The 22,418-nt window shown below is 38.3% G+C and overlaps 1 protein-coding gene across 1 annotated transcript in view; it reads right to left on the bottom strand.

Moving 5' to 3' along the window:
• LOC136856984 (myosin-9) overlaps positions 1–22,418 on the bottom strand; it is an 87,668-nt gene that overhangs the window by 34,896 nt on the left and 30,354 nt on the right. The window contains exon 4 of the mRNA XM_067135306.2: positions 16,220–16,322. Coding sequence (XP_066991407.1) covers positions 16,220–16,322 — 103 coding nt within the window. The remainder of the gene's footprint in view (positions 1–16,219; positions 16,323–22,418) is intronic.

The following is a 22,418-nucleotide window of genomic DNA, read 5'->3' as shown; positions in this document are numbered from 1 at the left end:
ATATCTTACACAACTCTAAATCTCTAAATAAGTCTAATGCCTTTTCTAATTCTGGTGTATACAGATTTAAATGCAACAACTGCAGTTCCTCCTACGTCGGACAAACTGGCCGCAACTTCAATATCAGGTACTCTGAACATGTCAACGCCATTAAATACAACAGATTCTCTGCCATAGGACAGCACATACAAGACTCCAAACATAGTTTCACCAGTATTGACAATGACATAAACATACTTAAAATCATTAACAAAGGCCCCCTCTTAAACATTACTGAAAATTGCTTTATCCACCTTGACCAGTACTTCAACCCTAATTTCAATTTAAACGACATTTCTGAAAAACCCAATATCCTTTTTGACTTCCTAATTCTTCTTCTCAAAAATTCCAAATTCCAAAACCCCAATTCTATTTTCCATGTCTTACATAGTTCCCACCCACATTTTCTACCTCCGATAACCCACCCTCCTAACCCACCTTAAACTACCCCTCCTTCATTTCCCTATCTTTCCTCGTTACCATCTAACCTCAATTTCTTTTATTCTTTCTCTTATTTCACTATCACTCTTCCTCGTTTAATTTATTCTCCTCTTTCAAAAATTTTTGTCTTGCGCCAACTTCGACTACTTCAATCATAACCTAAAATTTTTTTTTTTTTTTTTTTTTTTTTTTTTTTTTTTTTTTTTTTTTAAAATAGCGCACTGTGCATATAAGTTTTCATTTGTTTTCCGATATTGCGCTTTTTACTACATTTTTTTCTTTTCTCTACAATTGTTTTTTCAAGTCAACTGTTTACCAAGATCTTAGCTGGAGTACGGGTGCTCATTCGGTTATACTAATTGGCATCGTATATTTTTATATACGTACTTGGCTTCCCGCAGCCGTGACAGGTTCTGGACCTTCGAAACGTTCCCCACTCTACTTTGGTGTTTGGCCGCAGCCGTGACCTTGAGTGTGTCGCGTAGTCACCGGGAGCTGGCGGCTTTCTTCTACAGATCTGTTCGTCTGCGAATTCAAGCCTTTTTGATCTTCGCAAGTTGATTGTTAATGTTGTGACTTTGTGCAGAACATAATGTGATATCGTGTCTTTGTGCCTAACAGAGTGAAAAACTGACCTACAACATTCTTAAACATTTTACATGTTTTTTATGGCTGATGATGACCTAGACTAAGGTCGAAACCGGTCCCATTCAAATAGAAACGTGATTGCTACGTTTCTTTCTTTTGAGTATTGAATAGGTTGAACCTCCTTTCCAGTTATTCAATTTTTAACATCAATAATTTCAATACGGAACAATGAAATTTTTATCTTTAAATAGGGGTATTTCAGTCGCCTTGACCAAAAATACAGCAATGTTTCCACTTTTAAAGACTGTGATAACTTCAGCTATTTTTAAGAAATTAGGAAATTGACCACCAGAAAATGGTTCATCAATAAGATTATTTTATTTTTCAGTGTATGATTTTTAGAACTCCAATTCTGTTAACATGGTTAATTCCATAGAATTTTTCAGGGGTGGGAGGTCCAGTAATATATCAGATTTATTTTCATTTTGAATTTTGTATGGTAAAGATAGAAAGTAATAATTTATGTAATTTTGTTTTTTGCTATTTGCTTTACGTCACACCGACACAGATAGGTCTTATGGTAACGATGGGACAGGAAGGGCCTAGGAACGGGAAGGAAGCGGCCGTGGCTTTAATTAAGGTACAGCCTCAGCATTTGCCTAGTGTGAAAATGGGAAACCACAGAAAACCATCTTCGGGGGTGCGAACCCACTATCCCCAAATGCAAGCTCACAGCTGCGCGCTCCTTACCGCACGGCCAACTCGCCCGGTAATTTATGTAATTAGTGAAGTGCTAAGGGTCAGTTATCAGTGTACCCTGATTTTTTTTTTTTAAATTATTTTTTTTTATGGTGTAGACGTTGTTTCTATGTTTGTAAAAACTATGCCAGACTCGAGAAATAACACTCTGTGGAATATGCAAGGCATGAGATACTGTAACCTAAGTTTGGTGTGCCTCAAGTTGCTTATGATACAGTCCATCATTGCATTACATTTCACTATAATCCTTAATGTTTGTTTGTAAGTATCCATACATAAAGAACATTCAGCATAAGCTGCCCCTATTAGGGAATCAAACTATCAGTTCACATAGAACAATAATTATGGCAATCATTCTAGTTTTTTTGTGTGTGTTTTATTGCTATTTTTCTAGCAAGCAGATTGATATCTGGTATTGAGAATGAAGGTTATCAATTGAACTTTATGTCCTCCAGAATACTGAAATTTTGAAAATTTTACACTTATAGTCATGATGTGGAATACAGGTGATGTCCGATAATTAATAACGTGTGTTATGAGTCTGCCATACGCTGGATGGTGGATTAAGATGTTTTAATCTTCTTCAAGAAGTCCAGAGTTTCTTTAGCCATAGCCCCTCTGGCACCAATAATCCGACCAACCAGTTCCCATTTTTGAATTTTGTATCTGCTTTTAAGGTCGTCACAGCACAGTTCATAGGTGGCCCTTCTCTAATCGTCTAACTGTTGGATCGATTACCATAGCCGCTTCTAGCTCAGTCTGTTATTATGTCAGCTCAATGTGTTGATCCATCTTTGGAGAGGCATCTGACTTCATAGACTTTGAGGTGATGTTCATGAAGTCTTTCAGCGATCATAAGAAGCACTGCATCAGTTCACATAGAACAATAATTATAGCAATTATTATAGGTTTTTTGTGTGTGTTTTATTGTTATTTTTCTAGCAAGCAGATTGATATCTGGTATTGAGAATGAAGGTTATCAATTGAACTTTCTGTCCTCCAGAATACTGAAATTTTGAAAATTTTACACTTATAGTCATGATTAGTTACCCCACGTGGGGTGCCTTATGTCACCGTTGCTCACATGATGCTCACATTATATTTTCATTAGCTCTCGCTTGGGACAGAACCCTAATATTTGACAAAGGGTTTCAAACTTCAAGGGTTTCACACCTTCTATAGTTGGATGTATTAAGGCTCCTTCCAGGAAAAGTTGGAACAGGGATGACATTGCAATTCATTTTAATTGGTTCCGTCCATTGTCCACATGATATTCCTTTCTTATTTATTAACCGGAAGTTCCCTTGCTTCCAATGAGAAAAGAACATTAACTTATTTTCCTTTCCAGTTTCTGAAAGAACCCTCACAAAGCAGTTTTTGGATAGAGTTAGCATTCGGGTTTCTAAGATATTCAGTTTGCTCTTTGGTGAGAGGCAAGCTGTGGAGACAGTGATTAATTTCAGTTTGAAGCTTTAAGGTCACTTCTTTGTATAATTTCTTTACAGTTATCAACCTTTTGTATGTATTTATACAATAAATGAAGGCTTCACATTTTGCTTTAAAGATCCCAAGTCCTCATGGTGCATATAGCATAACATCTGGTGCATCTGTTGGTAATCCAATCATTTCTTTAACAGAGCTCTTTATGAACTAAATTGTCAACGTTACTGAGAAATTTGTCAGTTTCTTAAGATGTACATACCAGAACGGGTGCACTAGTTGTGCTAAATATACCAGTGGAATGAGTGTATTTAACATTTGATCAGAAATGAAAAGAGCTGAGCTAACCAGTTGGTTTAAATTCTTGATGAGCTGGTCTATAACAAAAGAGATTTAATATAAAGTATTTTATGGTCTCATCGGGGGAAAAGCACTTTTCTGCATATTTGTCCTGCAAGTGTATTCTATCACCAGCAGAACCCATTCATTAGACATTTGTAGTGGTCAGAAAGGTCTGAAACACTCAGCTTACATTCTGGTGAAAATGTGATAGACTTAGTTTTCCTTACAACATTTCTGCATTTGTAATGGTACTGAAACTGAGTGAGTTTGAAACTACATTGTTGTTTTTTTTTTTTTTAATCTTTATACTTTCCTTTTAATGGCCTCTTTTGGGTTTCTAAACCATATATAGGTCAACCCATCAGGGTTCAGTTTTCTAACTTGATGCTGTTTATACTATAGTACTTTACTGCTGGATGTTTGTGGCCTTTACAGCAGTTTACAGCATTCTTGCAGTTTTTAGGTAAGTCTGTGGTCACCAACCTTTTGAATATATCTTCCTACTGTCTACATTTGATGATGGTATCAGCCTGATGGTATGTGGAAGGTAAGAGGCTTCTGTTTTGTTTACATGTCTATCTGTCATGTCATCAAATAGCACCCAAAACTGCAAAAACTGATTGTGGTGTCATAATGAGGCATAACCTACCAGATGAGATGAGGAGTGAAGTATTTTGCCATTACTTTTGTCACTGAGCCAGATACGACTGACTCTGTGAGTACCTTTTACAAAATCCACATGTACTAGTCTTGCTCTGGAAGTCATTACTCAGCACTATCTATACCTCAGTAGTTTTCATACTGTCATAAATGAGACTCAGTGAAAGCCATCTTTTGCTCTGGCCTGTGCCATCAAGGAATAGTCACAGGCTGCCATAAACATACATTCTCTCTTTTGTTGTACAATCCGCGGAATCGCAAAATTCAACGGCTTCAGCAATCATTTTATAGAAAGGATAATCAATAAACACAAACATCGCCCAAAAACTACCCTCAAAAAAGAAATAACCAAACCTCTAACATTTTCCATCTTCATGTTCAACAATGATATCTACAAGTTAACCAACATCTTTAAGAAACAAGGCGTTAAAATAGCCTTCAAAACCAACAATAAGAATATGAACGTTTTATACAATACCTCACACATCAACAAGACCAGCAGTTTTTTAAAATCAGGAGTTTATAGGATCAAATGTACCACCTGTAAAAAAAACCTACATCGGGCAAACTGGGAGGAACTTCATCATCAGATACCACGAGCACACTAACGCAATAAAATACAACAGATTTTCAGCCATCGGCCAACACATGCAAGATTATAACCATAATTTCACCAATATTGAACAAGACATGGACATCCTTGTATTAGGAAACAAGGGCCCTTTACTCAACATAATGGAAAATTACTACATACACCTAGACCAATACTTTAATGCCAGTCACAATCTCAATGAAATCTCAGAGAAACCCAACATACTCTTCGATCTATTTATCACTTTCCTCAGAAACAATAATGCAGCCAACCTAAACTCAATCCTAAATTTAATCAAAGGTACTTTTCCAAGACAATTACACTTTCTCCCGCACCCTTCAGCCCCACCTTAAGCCCTCTTCCTAAGCCATATTTCATTTCAATACAAGAACTTACTGATTTCCATGATTATAATTTTTAACAACACCCCATTTATACTTTATTCTTTGTTAAAAACCTCTTAGTATGTATATTCCTTGTATTATTAACTATTACCATAATAACATCTCATTTCACTTGTTATTCTTTAAAATAACATTTTCTTAGGATTTCGCCAAAAGTGATCTTTGCTCCATTACGGCTGATGATGACCCCTAGATGGGTCGAAACTAGTACCGTGTAATTTATAATTTTATGAATATATTTTAGTATTGAAAAGGTGGAAACGTTTATGTTGTTATTATTATTACTTATATATTATGAATTCAGAGGCTACTTGGAAGGAAGGAAGTTCCAGCTCTACACCGATAATGCCACTCTCAAATGGTTGAACTCGGTCTCTGGCTCAAAATCTAAATTGATGCAATGGGCTCTGTTAATCTCAGAAATTGATTTTGATGTGTGTCACATCCCAGGACCGATGAACATAGGAGCAAACAGCTTATCTAGCCACCCTGCAACGCAACCTGAAGCTAGGAGCACCATTGTGGAGAGAGAAGTTCCCATGAAAACACCAGAGTGAGCCTAAGGAACCTGTCCTTACGAGTGGTGGTGAATTTTTGTTTTAAGAGGAAGTACAATGAGGTAATCATCCTCTCTGAACAAATTAATGGAAAACAAATTTAAAATAAAAACAAATTTCTAATAAGTCACTACAATACACTACAACAGCTTTTTAAACTACGTACAGATGTATCCTAATTACAATAGGTTATTATTAAGCACAAATAGAAATGAAAATAGCATCTGTCAGTCAAATACTTCAGCATTTGATTATGGATTTTGTCCGATCCAGGAGCTGTGTCTCTGCATAGTGCGAGTGCACTCCGCAACTCCCACTTCATGAAAGGTACATTGTAGGGATGTGAAGCACTAGAGGCGAAAGAGAGACCATGTGCCCCTGCTTCGCACTTAATTGGTAGAAATGCAGGATCGTATCTCCCAGAGTTGGACGTATCTGCAAAATGTGATGCAACATTGTCAGCAATGACTGAAGGAGTTGTAACAATATTTCCATTAATGGAAATATCGGGGACTGAGGGCACATTCTGTACACCAACAATACAGCGGAGTTTTGTCCACACTTGTGATGACAGAGTATGTGCCATCATGGAAGACCCATACTTTTCCCATGTAGCTTTCTTACTTTCTCTAATCAAAAAACCGGCCATCGCGCGCAGACGCTTAAATGTGATATGATTGGCCATCGTTGGATTTCGACGATAGTGCTTAAAAGCCCGTCGGCGATCATGTACTGCTGCTGCAATTTCGTCCGTCCACCATGTGACCTGTTTCTGGCAATGAATACCGGACAAGGATGGAATTGTTTCCTCTGCAGCAGTCAAAATTCCAGTAGTAGTGGAAGAAACGTGGTTGTCAACAGTCTCCAGCATATCTTCGGCCATCACTGCGCGTTTTGAAAATTCTGGCCAATTTGCCCGCCGAAGTAACCAGCACTCGGACTGTCTTTGATTCAAGAGAGATAGAATTATCGGAAAGTGGTCACTATCACAGAGGTCGTCGTGTACTTGCCACCATAGAAGGGGAACTAGCGCACGGCTGCACAAAGTGACATCCAGGTGTGAGAATGTGCCATGTGCCCTGCTGAAATGTGTTGGTTCCCCTGTATTAAGCACGCAAAGATCAAACAGGCTGATCAGTCACTCGAGCATCCTCCCCCAGCACAGGAAGATGGAGAACCCAATAGTGTGTTACGGGCATTCACGTCTCCCAGCATGAGGAAAGGAGGAGGAAACTGAGCGATCAAATCTTGTAGTCCACGCATTTCAAGATCGTAGTCTGGTGGAAAGTACACGTTGCACACTGTTGTCATTACTGGCAACGGAGTGCGAACTGCAACTGCATCTAGCTGAGTATGGAGCGGTACTTCTTTCGCTGAAGATGTCGGAGCGAACTAGGGTACAAACGCCCCCAGTTGCTGCGCCATCCACAGCTACCCTGTCTTTGGAATAAAGATGATATCCTCTCAGAGTCATGTCGTGTCCAGGTCTCAAATGAGATTCCTGTAGGCAGACTATGGAGGCCGCATAGATGGATATCAACTGATGTAACTCAGCTAAGCGACAGTGATAACTACTGTAGTTCCATTGCAATAGTGGCATTGTGTGGATAGGTAAAACTTCGAATTCAGAGCAATTTCTTGCCCTTTGTTTGGTTCATTACCTGCCAGGAACTTGATCTGGGAGTAATCAAACAGTGGCAGGAACAAGATAAGCCCTGTAGGACCATGACACTGCGGATTAGGAGACAGAACACTGATAGTCAACTCTTCTGGAGGAAATTCAAGATGTGCTACAAGAACTTCCAAGTTGATGGAGGAATCTACATGTACAGGTCGTACCTCTCCGACATGCCTACAGTAGTGTGATCCCTAGACAACACAAGACGAACATCCTCGAAAATTCCACGACAGCAATTAAGCCAGACATTCAGGAGGCAAAGAGACATACCAGTCTATCTGATGAAGATTCTTGTAGGTCAACATGTGGAAAGAAAACCTGGACTATGCGAAGGGGTGCTACATCTGTGCCTGCACCAAGGCAAGCAACAGGGGGTCAGATTCCAGTCTGCGAGGAAGACGGCCGCAGTTCCCTTGGGAGGTCATAGCCCTGGACTTGATGGGTCCTTACCCTAGAACACCATGGGGTAAAACAGGACTCCTAGTAATCATTGACCTCTTCACAAGATGGATTGAGGCCTTTCTGATACCTGAAGCCACAACGGGACGCATCACCAGCCTGTTACAAGAAGAGGTATTCAGCTACTATGGTTATCCAGGGTGCATTCTGTCAGACAACAGGAGTCAGTTCACGTCAAGGAAGTGGCAGCAGATGATAACAGAATGGGATGTGGATCACTGGACTACCCCTATCTACAACCCAAGGGTTAATCCAATGGAATGCCGGGCTGAGTGGCTCAGACGGTTGAGGCGCTGGCCTTCTGACCCCAACTTGGCAGGTTCGATCTTGGCTCAGTCCGGTGGTATTTGAAGGTGCTCAAATACGTCAGCCTCATGTCGGTAGATTTACTGGCACGTAAAAGAACTCCTGCGGGACTAAATTCCGGCATCTTTGCATCTCCGAAGACCAAAAAAGTAGTTAGTGGGACGTAAAGCAAATAGCATTATTACACTAGCCAACATGATTTTGCGGTAAAATAGAAAATATGTAATTCTTATGGAAATCGCTGCCCTGATTCCAAAAATGATGCTATTTTTTTCCTATCACATCTAATTTTGATGCAATTTGGTGTTTTAGTATCTGCATGAATTCGTAAGATGTAATGTTGAGAGATGTTCTCGTGCAACTTTTTTTTAGAATACAATTATGCAATTTGGTTTGTTATTGTTTGCATTTTATTATAGGTTTATTGCTGTCTAAATTTTCATTTTGTAGTTGGGGGATTTCCTGATAAATTCATAACAAACTCCCCCAGATACGCAATAGACTCCGAGGTATGTAGGATTGACGATAAGACAGTTGAGAGTTTATCTTTCATCTTAGACCACTTGAATAATCAGGTATGTTAAAAGCCCCAGTCCTTATGCAATGTTTATGATGGACTGATAAAGCAGTTTCCTTTCAAAGATAACAGTCTGAAAGTATTATACTCAAGAAGATGAACTTGTATTTTGTACGGATGTTTCAAATCTTCTACGTCGATTGGGAGAGAAAGTATGATCCTAGTAACTGGTGTGTTTTTATTGACTCCTCCAAAATAAGTTTAAAGGCTGTTTTGCTTCATAATGCAAATGTTCTGGCATCCAACCACTTGCACACTCCACAAAAATATCTGAAACATACAAGACCTTAAAGTTGGTGCTTGAAAAAATTAAATATCATGAGCATGGGTGGCAAATTTGCGGTGATTTGAAGATCATTGTATTGTTGCTGGGACAACAAAAAGGCTATACAAAATTTCCCTGTTTCCTATGCGAATGGGATAGCAGGGCACGGGATAAACATTGGGATACAGTGAATTGGACAGAAAGGAAACAACTACAACCAGAATCTAAAAATGTCTTGAATGTAAGTCTTATTGACCATGAAAAAATTCTACTTCCACACTTGCACATCAAATTTGGATTGATCAAACTGTATGTCGAGGCATTAGATAAAAGTAGCCTATGCTTCCAATATTTATCCACTAAATTTCCCTCATTATTAGATGAAAAAATCAAAGAAGGGATATTTGATGGACCACAGATTCGTAAACAGATGAAGGATAAAATTTTCACAGACACGATGACCAAAATTGAGAAAGAGGCATGGAACGCATTCAACGATGTAGTGACTAAATTCCTTGGCAACATTAAGGACCCTCAATGCAAAGAAATTGTAAGGAAAATGTTGGTAAAATTTAAGGAACTCGGTTGTAATATGAGCCTTAAGCTTCATTTCTTAGCTTTGCATCTGGATTATTTCCCTCTAAATTTAGGAGCTGTCAGTGAAAAACAAGGTGAAAGGTTTCACCAGGATCTCAAAGATGCAGAACGACGCTATCAGGGACGTTGGGATGTGAATATGATGGCCGATTAGTGTTGGTCGATTGCACGAGACGACCCTTCTAGAGATCATTCAAGAATTTCAAACACCCCGAAATTCCACGGAAAACGGGAAAAGACGGAGGTGTGAATCTAACCTGCACATAATGTAAGTAACAAAACTATGTATGTTTAACCATGTAATTTTTATTCAAGGTATGGTTATATTAATTTAAAAGCAACTGTACAGGCGCTTTATGCTTCAGTTTCACGAATTTCAATATACATTAAAAATATAATACATACTATCTACTTGCTTACAAAGCAGCATTTATGTGTATTCAATGCATGAAAAATATGATTGCGTTTTGCAAGCTGAAATTTACATTAATACATCAAATTTAATCAATACCAAGTATCAACAATTTTATGTAAGAACAAAATAATATTTTGTAAAATCGCCACCAAACCAGACGTGATTCGCCAAAACTAATTTTTTTCTCGAATTCTGCGTTAAGAAATTCATAAAACCCACCTAGTTTCGTTTTTACTGCACAAGAAAAGTTTTATTTTGCAGGCTAGTGTTATTATTAATCCAATGGAATGACGGAACCAGGTGCTGAAAAGGATGCTACGGGTCCACCTGATAGACAAGGAACATCGACTGTGGGACTGTCAGATACCGCAGTCACTCTTTGCCCTGCAACGATGCATCAACCATGTCACCGGCTATTCCCGAGCAGAGCTGTTCATTGGTCGACAGCCATATAGCACCGGAGATTGGGAGTGGGAGATTCGTCCACCACCCACTTCTGGTTAAGATGATGCAGCTGTTTCCCTAGCAGACTGGCAGCAGCAGCAGCAGCAGCAGCAACAGGACATCAAGGAGAAGCAAGCTTTGGCTGAGAAGAGATCCCTTACCCAGGCCAAGGCTCAAGATGTCGAAGAGAGCCAGATCTTCCTACCAGGCCAACAAGTACTGCAACGTAACTACCCAGTCAGTAATAAGATTGGAGGGTTTCACGCAGGTCTCACATCTAAGTGGCTAAGCAGGTGGGCCATGGGGTCTACTTACTAAAGACCAACCCTCCTGTCAATGTCCACACATCGGGAGTTGCGGTGAGTCACCCAACTGCTGCGCATACAGAGTAAACCTGGTACTACCACGGGTCCACCTGAAGGAGAGGCTACTGATGACACAGCACAATCTGGTCATGAGGAGACTGCATCGACTATCATCAAGGAAGAGGCTGGGAATGAGGCAACCCTGACCCCCAACACGGCACGATCTGGTCAAAAGAAGGAGAGTACATCCAGTGAAGTCAAGGAAGAGAGAAGATACAATCTACAACCAGGGCAAAGTCAACGAGTGTGACAGACTGTGGAAATTGTTTCAAGTTATAGGGAGGATATTGATGCAAGTGTGATAAACTGCTATATAACTTGAAAACAATATTCTCTCACCCATGGGTAAATAAAGTAAGTATTGAGATCAAATTATTATTATTATTATTATTATTATTATTATTATTATTTATTTTATGATTATTATGACTTGTACTTTATGGCTATGATGTGTTTACATCAATTTATTATTATTATTGTTATTATTTACATAGTTGGATGATCGCATTGTGTGAGGTTATGTCATGAAACATTTACTGTATATAGACATTTTTATGAGTTCAGTTAATGTAAGAACCTGTATATAGTTTATTATTACCTGTATATATGATTTGTAATCCACTACAGTATTGTGAAGAACACTGTAACATCCAGAATGGAACTGGGTAGGCGAGAACTATGGAGAATATTCTGTACATTATATCTACAGTATGTATTAAGCACTCTAGAATTTATGAGAAGGTGTTTTGTAACGTATCTTTCTAGAAGCCTGTCCAAGCACCTATATAAGGAGGGGATCTTGATGGTTGAGACGAGTTATTGCTTAGTTGGAGTTATGGTTTAACAGGAATTGTACTTGTGACCTCGTGTTGTGTTGAACCGACATGCAATCAACTGTTTCAATTGTGTTTTAAGGTTGCAATCTCCATGTGGCATGTGCTTAGTGATAGGCAGTTGTTAAAATGGTGGTTTGTTGATGTTTTCGGAATGAAGTGTTTTGTTTGCAATGGCAGTGATTAAGGTTATGTGTACTTAATTTGTAAATAATTGTGAATAAATCCATATACACAAGTTGACAGCATTTTGTGTGCGTCATTGGTGATACAACAAGTTTTATCGGCAAATCATTTTTTTGTTTTTGTTTTAATATCTCTGGCTCTCCTTTCATGAAGTTGAGGAACCAATTGCAGTATTGAAAACATTTTGCTTTTCAGAATCTTTCACCTTGGAGTACTGCAGTCACTCCTTATGGTCTGAGTTTTTGCATGCTTCATCAGAAAGGCCAGGCATAAACACTCAATGAGGGGCCATCTTGACAGACATTCAGACCTTATGTCCTTCAGTCCCTCAATGAGTGTTTAGGTCCACTCTCCTGATGAAGATGGGAAGCAGAAACAAGCTTGTCATGAGTTGGGAAGAGATAGATGTAGAAGAACTGGGGTTGATGAGGAGAGAGCCTATCTGTTCGAATACAGCAGCATAAGCTTACCTGACAAAAATTAGTCACCCTAGTGCGCACGCACAGATGGATCATTAAGCCTGTACAGATGGCACAGCAAATGAGTCCCATGCTTAACCATACACGCACTGCCTCTATGTGAGCATAAGGCAGTATTGATCAGTGAGACATTGATGTTTCATATGGACAGCGTACATTAACATGGGTAGATGTAAGGATGTAAGAGAGTGGCCAAAAGGGGAAAACGAGTTTGGTTGTGCCCATGGCCATACGGTGTGTGAAGTTGCTAGATTTATTGGTGTTTTGCAGTGGACTGTTCAACGTATCTATAAGCAGTGGTGTGCTGCATATGGTCACGAAACACGTCAGAATTGTTGGAAAAATGATCCTGACTGAGAGGGACCGGAGATGCGTTTCACAGCTTGTGAATCAACATTGTGTCCAAACCTGACAGGAATTGCTGCAGTCAATGAATAAGGTCCATCACAACCTGTTAGTGAGAGAACACCGCAACGGAACTGCATGCAGTGAACATTTGGAATCGGTCACCTGGCAAGAGGCCATTGCTTATACAGGCACATAAAGCTGAGCATCTTCAACAGGCTAGAAATCATCAAATGTGGACAGTAGCTGACGAATCATGTGAATCATGTTTTTGCCTGTATTCCAGTGACACACGTCGTTGAGTGCACTGAAGGCCAAATGAAGCATTTTATCCTGGGTGTTTGCAAGGTCAGGTTCAAGCCGTATGTTTTGGGGGTGTTTTCCGTATCATGGATTGGGGCCACTCACTGAGATGACCACTAACATGAACCAGCATGTTTATTTAAACATTATGAGTATGCTATTAATACCCGGATTTTTAAAGATGACAACAGCTAAGTTCATCAGGCTGGATGCATATGTGACTGGTTTTATGAGAACTCGCCCACTGTATTACATCTTGATTGGCCTACAAAATCACCTGACTTGAACCACATTGAAAATCTGTGGGACATGTTGGAGAAGACGCTGATATCAGCATCCCCGCAATTTTGTGGAACTGCACAATCAAATCCTCAGCGAGTGCCTTAACCTGGATATGACGTACCTGCACAACCTTGTGGACTCACTTCCTAGTTGAATCCAGGTGGTTATCAAGTCCAGAGGTAGAGTTACACGGTATTAAATGATGCTTGTAATGATTTCTCCAGGGGTGGCTGATTTTTGTCTGATGAGCTTATGAAGATGTGGAGATTATTCTTGTCCTTTTCTGTTTTCACATTTGTCCTTGTCTCCTTTTTCTGTTGCTCCATTTTCCCACACTGACCCACCATTGTGTTCATTCTGTGTTCCTTTTCTTGTTTCCTTCTCTCTCTGTACGCCTTAAACTGAAGAATATTTTCTGTTAAACTTCAATCACGGTCAGATGAATAACATCTACTTATTTTATGTGCTTAAGTGCTACCATCTGTTCATCCAGGATATTAAGGCAAGTTCAGCTTAAAGTGAACTGCAGGATATGTGGTTTTGGTCAAGTTTAGACACTTATTTCATTTTCACCATTAAAGGTTTGCTGGATGAAAATATATTTGTATCTGTGAAGTATACAATGGAATAACTTCTTTTGTTAGTAAATCAGGAATAGGCCTAATTAATGGGACAGTATGCTTGTATGTGTCAAACCTGTTTGACAACATCTGTTACTGAAGTTACTATAATAGTGTGTGGATTTAGGATTGAGATTGGTGATAATGGAAGGAAAGGGGAGTAGAGACCACACTCAGGTTAGTGTCAGATTGTACCATGATCCACGATTACGGTAAATAAATTCACTATGCTACATGGTCCTCTCACGGTGCACATACTAACATACATGACTATAAATGCATGCTTATTCTGCAAGTTCTTTGCTTCATAATGAGGTAAAAAATGTACAAGCATGATTAGTATGGCTTTACAATGACTGGGTAAGAGAAGAAAAGTTGGGAAGTATTTACACAAAAGATGGAAATTGATGGAGTTGGCAGTAAAAGAATAGTAATAGGAAAGGAAGAGTTTATACAAATCTGATGAAAGAGGAAGGTGGAGAGTTGATAACACATCCAGAAGAAATAAAGAGAAGATGGAAGGAGTATTTTGATAAACTGCTGAATGTGAGATATTGTGCAAAGGAGACAGTAGTAATATGACTCAACAGTAGAAGATGATATAACAATGTTAGAGGTGGAATTATCAGATAAAATAAAAATGGGAAAGGCACCAGGGATGGATGAAATTAGTGTAGAAATGATAAAGGCTGTTGGACCTGTAGGACTACAATGGGTGTACAGATCGCTAAAGTGTGTATGGAAGCAGAAACATGTACTAGAAGACTGGGGGAAGAAAACAATGAATACCAGACAAAAAAGTGTGTGATAATTATACAAGAATCACACTTTTATCATTAGTGGCAAAACTATTTGAAAGGGTATTCAAGAGGAGAATGAGTAGAAAGATAGAGAGTTGCAAGAGGAACAGTATGGCTTTAGAAGTGGAAGATCTAGTGTAGACCCAATCATTAGCATGTGGCAGTTAATGGAAAAGAATTGGGAATTTGGAAAGGATCTGGTCATGACATTCATAGATATAACAAAGGTATATGATATTGTTCTTAGGAAGAAGGTTTTAGAAAACCATGACCAAAAGGAGCTGGGTACACAAGCTGTAGAAATGGGGCAAGCAATGTACAACTGCATCAGCAGTGTACAGCCTCCAGTTGGAAAGTTGGAATGTTTCAGAAATGAAACTGGAATAAGAGAGAGGAGTGTACTGTCACCTCTTTTGTTTCTAATGGTTGTGGATGAAATTGTAAAGGAGACAAAAGAAGCATATGGGAATAAGGAGATGAAGTTATTACTATTTGCAGACAATATTGTGCTCTAGGGGATGAACAGCAGTGAAGTACAAGAACAACTTGATGTACTGAACAAGAAAATTCAAAAGTATGATCTGGATATCAGCGCAGGTAAAAGCAAGGCCATGGTGATACCACGAGGAGAAAGCCAAGGGAAAGGCAGTATGAAAATTGGTGGTCAAAGCCTTGGAATTGTTGACAGTTTCTAATACCTAGGGAGTAAATTAATGGAGAATACAAGTCTGGACATGGAGATTAGCAAGACAGAGCAACAGGGCAATGCATTCTACCAGAGTGTAAGAAACCTTGTCTGGAATAAAGAAGTACCAAGGAAGTATGAAGAGATAATGTACAAAATGTATTATGCACCCATATTGACTATGCAGCTGAGACTGGGCAGTGAAAGGTAGGGAGAAAAGTAGAATTCAGGCCAGCAAAATTAAGTACCTAAGAAATATGATAGGAAAAGCACAGATTGAGAAACGAAGATGTAAGAAAAGCTAACCTAAATGAGAGAATTGATAGGAGTAAACGAAGATGGCTTGGACATGTATAGATGATGGAGGAGAAAAGAATACCAAAACAAATGATGGAGAAGAAGTTCGAAGGAAAGAGAGAGAGAGAGAGAGAGACGTAGAACAAGGTGGACTGATTCAGTAAAGAGGAATGCAAGAAGAAGAAACCTGGACTGGGGCAGAATGATGGAGAGAGGAAGATGGAGAAGTGCCATAAATGTCCCCAAACTGGCAGGAGATGCATAAGGGGAAAGGATGATGATGATAATGAATAAATAGGCTGAAATATATACTGTAGTCTTCCGTAGTATGCCTACTGAGGTATTTTTAGAACTTTATTTTCTTTTTTATATGTGAGGATCAGTATTGTATCTACATACCATATTTGCATATGTAGTTTTTATTTGAAGTTTGTTCTAATAATTGAACATATTGAACTTACCTTCATCTTGTAACTTCTTTCTTATTTCATCCACACGCTTATCGTGTTCCCACTTCATATCTCGTAATCTCCGCTCCCAAGCTGCACTCTCGTTCACCACTTTCTGTTTAATTAGAAGATTTTATAAATAGTGAGGTATTTTCTATTAAGTACTTTTTGTTTCAACTACAATAAAAGCTTACAACAACTTTTCACAAATATAAACTAGTAGCTGATGTGCCTGTGATTGCTGGGTTAGTTTTTACACAATTATAGTAGTATACTCTCTAGTGGAGACGAATGGCACAGATGAGGCAGAGTACACTTCAGTTAACAATAGTCAGTCAGTGTAATGTTATCATGGTCAACTGATTATAGGCTTAGACATTAGAGGTTATTACCCATAGTGTGTCAAAATGTCTCCAATAACTAGTGGTGTTGGTAGTGGCTGTAGTGGGATTTTTGTTTTAATAGAAGTTATAGTAGAGTATGTACTGTACCTGTCATTATTAGGGCAAGGCTTTAAGTAGGTGCCCTAGGACTTGACATACAGTACTGTTAGTTTTATTTTTTCCTTTTTGTTTAGAGCAAAGCTATTCATTTCAGTGTCAACTTAGTTAATATAACTTTAAAGTTTTTCAATCTGTCAAACACAAAATATAAATTTATCAAAACACTACAACATAACTGTAAAAGGAGATTGTTATGTTTCATTGTACAAGAACATTCTCATCATAATCTTTAAATCACTATAACAATGATTTATTGTTAAATAGTATCCTCCCTATTCAATACATTATGGTATAATGTGAATTAAAAAAATTAAGTCTGCAACTCTCTTTCTACCTTTCTTCTCATTCTCCTATCGAATATCCTTTCCAATAGTTCTGTCACTAATGATAAGAGTGTGATTCCTCTATAATTATCGCGCACTTTTTTGTCTGGTATTTGTTGTTCTCCTTCCCGTCTTCTGGTACACATTTCTGCTTCTTATCTTAACTGGATCATCTTTAGGAGATTGCTAAAAGTTAACATATCATAGTTAAAAACATTTAAAACTGAAGGAAGAATGATGTTGTGAATGTTAACATGTTTTTATTAAGACAAGGTTCATGCTCCTAATAAGTCATGTTAAAATCATCAGTGTGCACTGTTATCCACTTGTCATAATATCATCTTGATGTTTCATTAGTTAAAAGTCTGCTAATTGGATTAGGCAGTATCTGTTTATTAGTGGATGTTTCGTGAATTGGTTCGCTGCCAATAAGGATTACCGTAATAACATATGTCTCGATGATATAATTGCCTTCTTTGCCCAGTTGAATGATGTGTTTACGTGCGTGATCCTGTGAAATCAGATACCACCTAGTCCAATTAGCGACTTTTAACTAATGAGGCATTAAGAAGATATTATGACAAGTGGATAACAATGCACACTGAAGATTTTAACACGACTTATTATGGGCATAATTTTTTCTTAATAAGAACAATTTAACATTCACAACATCATTCTTTCTTCAATTTTAAATGATTTAAACTATGATATATGTTAAATTTTAGCAATCTACTGAAGATGATCCAATTAGGATTGAAACATGTATAGATGTGACAAATGTGAAATTTAAGTTTTTTAAATCCTTGTTATAACCATAATTAAGAGTTTGTGGTTTATAGCATTTAAAAATCAGAGATTTAGCATTTTGATTTCCAAATTTACCATTTATTTAGCATCTATACTTCTCAAATTTAGCATTTTGTAGCAAATTGGTTGAAAATAGGCATAATTTGATTGCAAAGTCGGCACATCAATATATCTGTATCGCTTACATAAAGATGTTCTGATTAGTAAATCTCGGCACGCTGTTTGATTGTCACTTCGCTTCTACCCATGGCTACCAGACAATAAATCGCTACTGTACTTTAAAACAGAACTAGTACTCAACACCTATGTCAAGAATAACCGACTATGATCAAGGGTCAACACAAAGTGAATGAACGCGTGTGCATGAAAGTATATTAAGATGTTTGATAGGTTGTTCTTTGCACTTATCTTTGTTGAAAGATATTCCACACATTGAGAGATTTAAGGTGCCATAATAATTCTTTCCCCTGAAATAAATAACATAGCCTATATCTTATTTTTAAGAAAATGCATCTTTTTAAAAAGATATACGTTAATTCGCATTAAACCAAGTATTTTGAATCTATTTTGCATAAATTGTATAATTTTGCACTTTGAATCAATTTCACATTTTATTGCTAATTCATAATAGCTAAAAACCACTCGTAGGGGTCATATAAGATGAAGGCACATACGCTGACAAAGTTTCAACATATTTTGCATTTATTACAAAATAATGCTAAAAACCACAAACTCTAAACATAAAGTATTGAATAAGGAGGATACTATTTAATAATAAATCATTGATTTAAAGATTATTAGTTTAGCTGTCAATACAGGAAAAATGAAATTTATATTTTGTAGAACTTCCTCAGATTCTAGCAAATCACTTTTATATCATGCATATGCATATGCATATATGCACAGTGTATTCAAAATTGTTCATGTTAAAGAAAGTCTTGTCACTGATTATTAGTGGATGATGATAAAAAGATGGTGAGACCAATGTCCTGGCTCAAAGTAAGTATAGCAGCTGAGAGGAGCAGACATACAGTATCTGGGGCTACACTAAGTATAGCAAGCATTTTCACATTTATTAATGTGTTGAACATGGAATTTTACTTGATTTTTTTGATTTTGTTTTAACACTTGTTCATATCGCCCATTAATAGTCAGTAACAAATGTATGCAACACTACCTATATATACTGTAAAATAAGAGTTTTGTCTGTGCATTGCTCAGAATTTAGAAATAATGGTATTTCTATATCAGTTGTGTCCATATGAGTAAAGGAGTGGAATCGGAGGTAAGGCTTTTTGCGGATGATGTTATTCTCTATAGAGTGATAAATAAGTTACAAGATTGTGAGCAACTGCAACGTGACCTCGAAAATGTTGTGAGATGGACAGCAGGCAATGGTATGTTGATAAATGGGGCTAAAAGTCAGGTTGTGAGTTTCACAAATAGGAAAAGTCCTCTCAGTTTTAATTACTGCGTTGATGGGGTGAAAGTTCCTTTTGGGGATCATTGTAAGTATCTAGGTGTTAATATAAGGAAAGATCTTCACTGGGGTAATCACATAAATGGGATTGTAAATAAAGGGTACCGATCTCTACACATGGTTATGAGGGTGTTTAGGGGTTGTAGTAAGGATGTAAAGGAGAGTGCATATAAGTCTCTGGTAAGACCCCAACTAGAGTATGGTTCCAGTGTATGGGACCCTCACCAGGATTACCTGATTCAAGAACTGGAAAAAATCCAAAGAAAAGCAGCTCGATTTGTTCTGGGTGATTTCCGACAAAAGAGTAGCATTACAAAAATGTTGCAATGTTTGGGTTGGGAAGAATTGAGAGAAAGAAGAAGAGTTGCTCGACTAAGTGGTATGTTCCGAGCTGTCAGCGGAGAGATGGCGTGGAATGACATTAGTAGACGAATAGGTTTGAATGGCGTTTATAAAAGTAGGAAAGATCACGATATGAAGATAAAGTTGGAATTCAAGAGGACAAACTGGGGCAAATATTCATTTATAGGAAGGGGAGTTAGGGATTGGAATAACTTACCAAGGGAGATGTTCAATAAATTTCCAATTTCTTTGAAATCATTTCGGAAAAGGCTAGGTAAGCAACAGATAGGGAATCTGCCACCTGGGCGACTGCCCTAAATGCAGATCAGTATTGATTGATTGATTGATCACAGCAACAAGGAAATGCACTTTTTAATTTTCTGTTGTCTCTGTCTGTCTGTCTGTACGGGCATCACGAGAAACTGGCTGAAGAGAATTTAATGAAAATCAGTATGTAAAGTCGAGGAATGAGGCACTATAATCTAGGCTATAAATAATTTAATACAAGCTGAGTGAAATGGTAGTTTAGGGGAAGGCCTAATAATTAATTCTCAAATATTTATGTTAATAATAGTCTTACTGATAAATACCGGTACTACATAACTAAAGTTATATAGAATTTTATGTCTGTATACTTTTACTGTACTGGCAATGATAACAGAGATGTTAATGAATTGCATTTTTTGTTGTTGCTAAGTCACTTTTACCATACCAGCTATGATAATGCACATAATTATTTTATTTTTCCTTTTCATTTCATTTTTCCGTAAAGAATGGCTAAGGGATGCAAGTGTAGGAACTGTGGGTGTAGCCAGGCATTAAGGACTATGAGGGAGGAGTTGGAGAGTTTGAGGGAGATAATTAGGATTCTCTCAGAAGACAGGAAGGAAGGTAGGCCTCCCTCAAACAATGTACAGGATACAGTAGATGTAAAATGGAGATGGGAAGGAATGGGAGGAATTGTAGAAGACAGGTGGTGTAATGTTCTAAACGGAAGGAGATTGCAGGTTAAGGGCTCTATTCAGGATCAGAATTCAGGACAGGTGTCTGTGAGAAATTGGTACGAGTCACTGCAGTTAGAACAACAGAGGGAAGATGAAGAACAGGAAACTGTTGTTGAGAAGTGTGGAAATAGGAGGAAGGGAAATAGTAGGAAAGGGAAATGTACAGTAGAGGATAAGAAAAGTCAGGTGGAACAGGGTCATGGGAGGGATAAAAGGGAGGAGGAAGTAGTTTTGGCAGCTGTCAGTAAAGATAGGGCTGACCAGGAGGGGAGGGGATCAGTTGGGGAGGGTAGGGTTGTCGCTCTGGTCATGGGGGATTCCATCGTAAGACATGTGAGGGAAGTGTGTGGAGGAAAGGGAACCAGCATAGAGTGTTATCCAGGAATTACGTTGAGGCGGATGTTGATAGAGTGTTATCCAGGAATTACGTTGAGGCGGATGTTGAAGAAAGTAGAAGAGAAGGAGGAGGGGAAAGAGAAGGTGGTAGTGTTTCACGTTGGTACCAACAACGTAAAGCAAGCTGGTATAAGTACCAACATAGTTAGGAATGTGTGGGATCTGGTAAATGCAGCATGGGTGAAGTTTAAGGAAGTGCAGATTATCAGTGGAATAGTGTGTAGAAGGGATACTGACTGGAGGGTGATTGGGAATTTAAATGAGACTATAGAGAGGGTATGTGGGAAACTAGGAGTGAGATTTCTAGATCCTAATGGGTGGTTAGGAGATAGGGTTCTGCACTCCGATGGCCTTCACTTAAACCACAGTGGTACATATAAGTTAGGAAATTTGTTTGGAAGGGTTATAGGGAGGTACATTCAAGGAAACGGGGTGGTCTAGGGAGTGGTGATAAGGGTACAGAGATCTGGAAGTCAAGTAGGGATGACATAAAAAAGTTAGTGTTGAACTGTAGAAATATTGTAAAGAAAGGAATAGAACAAAGTAATTTAATAGATATATACTTGCTAGATATTGCAATAGGAGTTGAATCATGGCTGAGAAATGATGCAATGCATGCAGAAATATTCTCACAGAACTAGAGAGTGTATCGTAGAGATAGGATAGGATTGGTAGGAGGGGGAGTATTCATTCTGGTGAAAGAAGAATTTGTAAGCTACGAAAAAGTTAACCCGTATACTGGGGAGCGTGACTTAAGTTGCTCGAGGAAATAACCAGCCAGGTGGGGAGAGTGACTTCAGTCCTCATTATCTGCATGCCCCTGTCATGAAGTGTTATTTTTAGTAAGTACTTCTGCTTAACAGAAACAGAGCAGACAAAGCTGTATGTCATTCAAAAAAATTTGCTTCCGTGCAAAAGCGCGCTATGTGTTTGTCTCGCACGGGAAGTAGGCTAATCAGCTGCGTTCTTGCTATGTACTTACTCGAATGCTTCAGTGTCTTATGAGACTGGGAACTGTATAGTATATCAGTTTGAAAAGGAGTAATTATGGGGAGAAGTGAATTTGAACTTATACTGTAGATGCATTGCACTTTTGTTTCATGAGAGTACTTTTCAGTCATAATTATGTCTTCTAAATGACATCGAGTTGAAGAATTACGTGATGACATCTTGTATTCACTTGTACATGAAATATTGGAGTTTAGTGACAAGGACGATGACTTCAGTGACTTCCATTCAGATAGTGAAGATAATTCGTTCCCTGGAGAAGGAGGCACAAGTGGTACAGGACAGCATTCTGGTGCTATCACAGCAAATGGTTGCAGTTTTGAAAGTGACGCCTCGGGTGATGACAGT

The sequence above is a fragment of the Anabrus simplex genome, chromosome 1 (assembly GCF_040414725.1).
Source record: "Anabrus simplex isolate iqAnaSimp1 chromosome 1, ASM4041472v1, whole genome shotgun sequence".
Lineage (NCBI taxonomy): Eukaryota > Metazoa > Arthropoda > Insecta > Orthoptera > Tettigoniidae > Anabrus > Anabrus simplex.
Note: the sequence above shows the minus strand (reverse complement) of the source record. Positions and strands in the feature narration are given on the sequence as shown.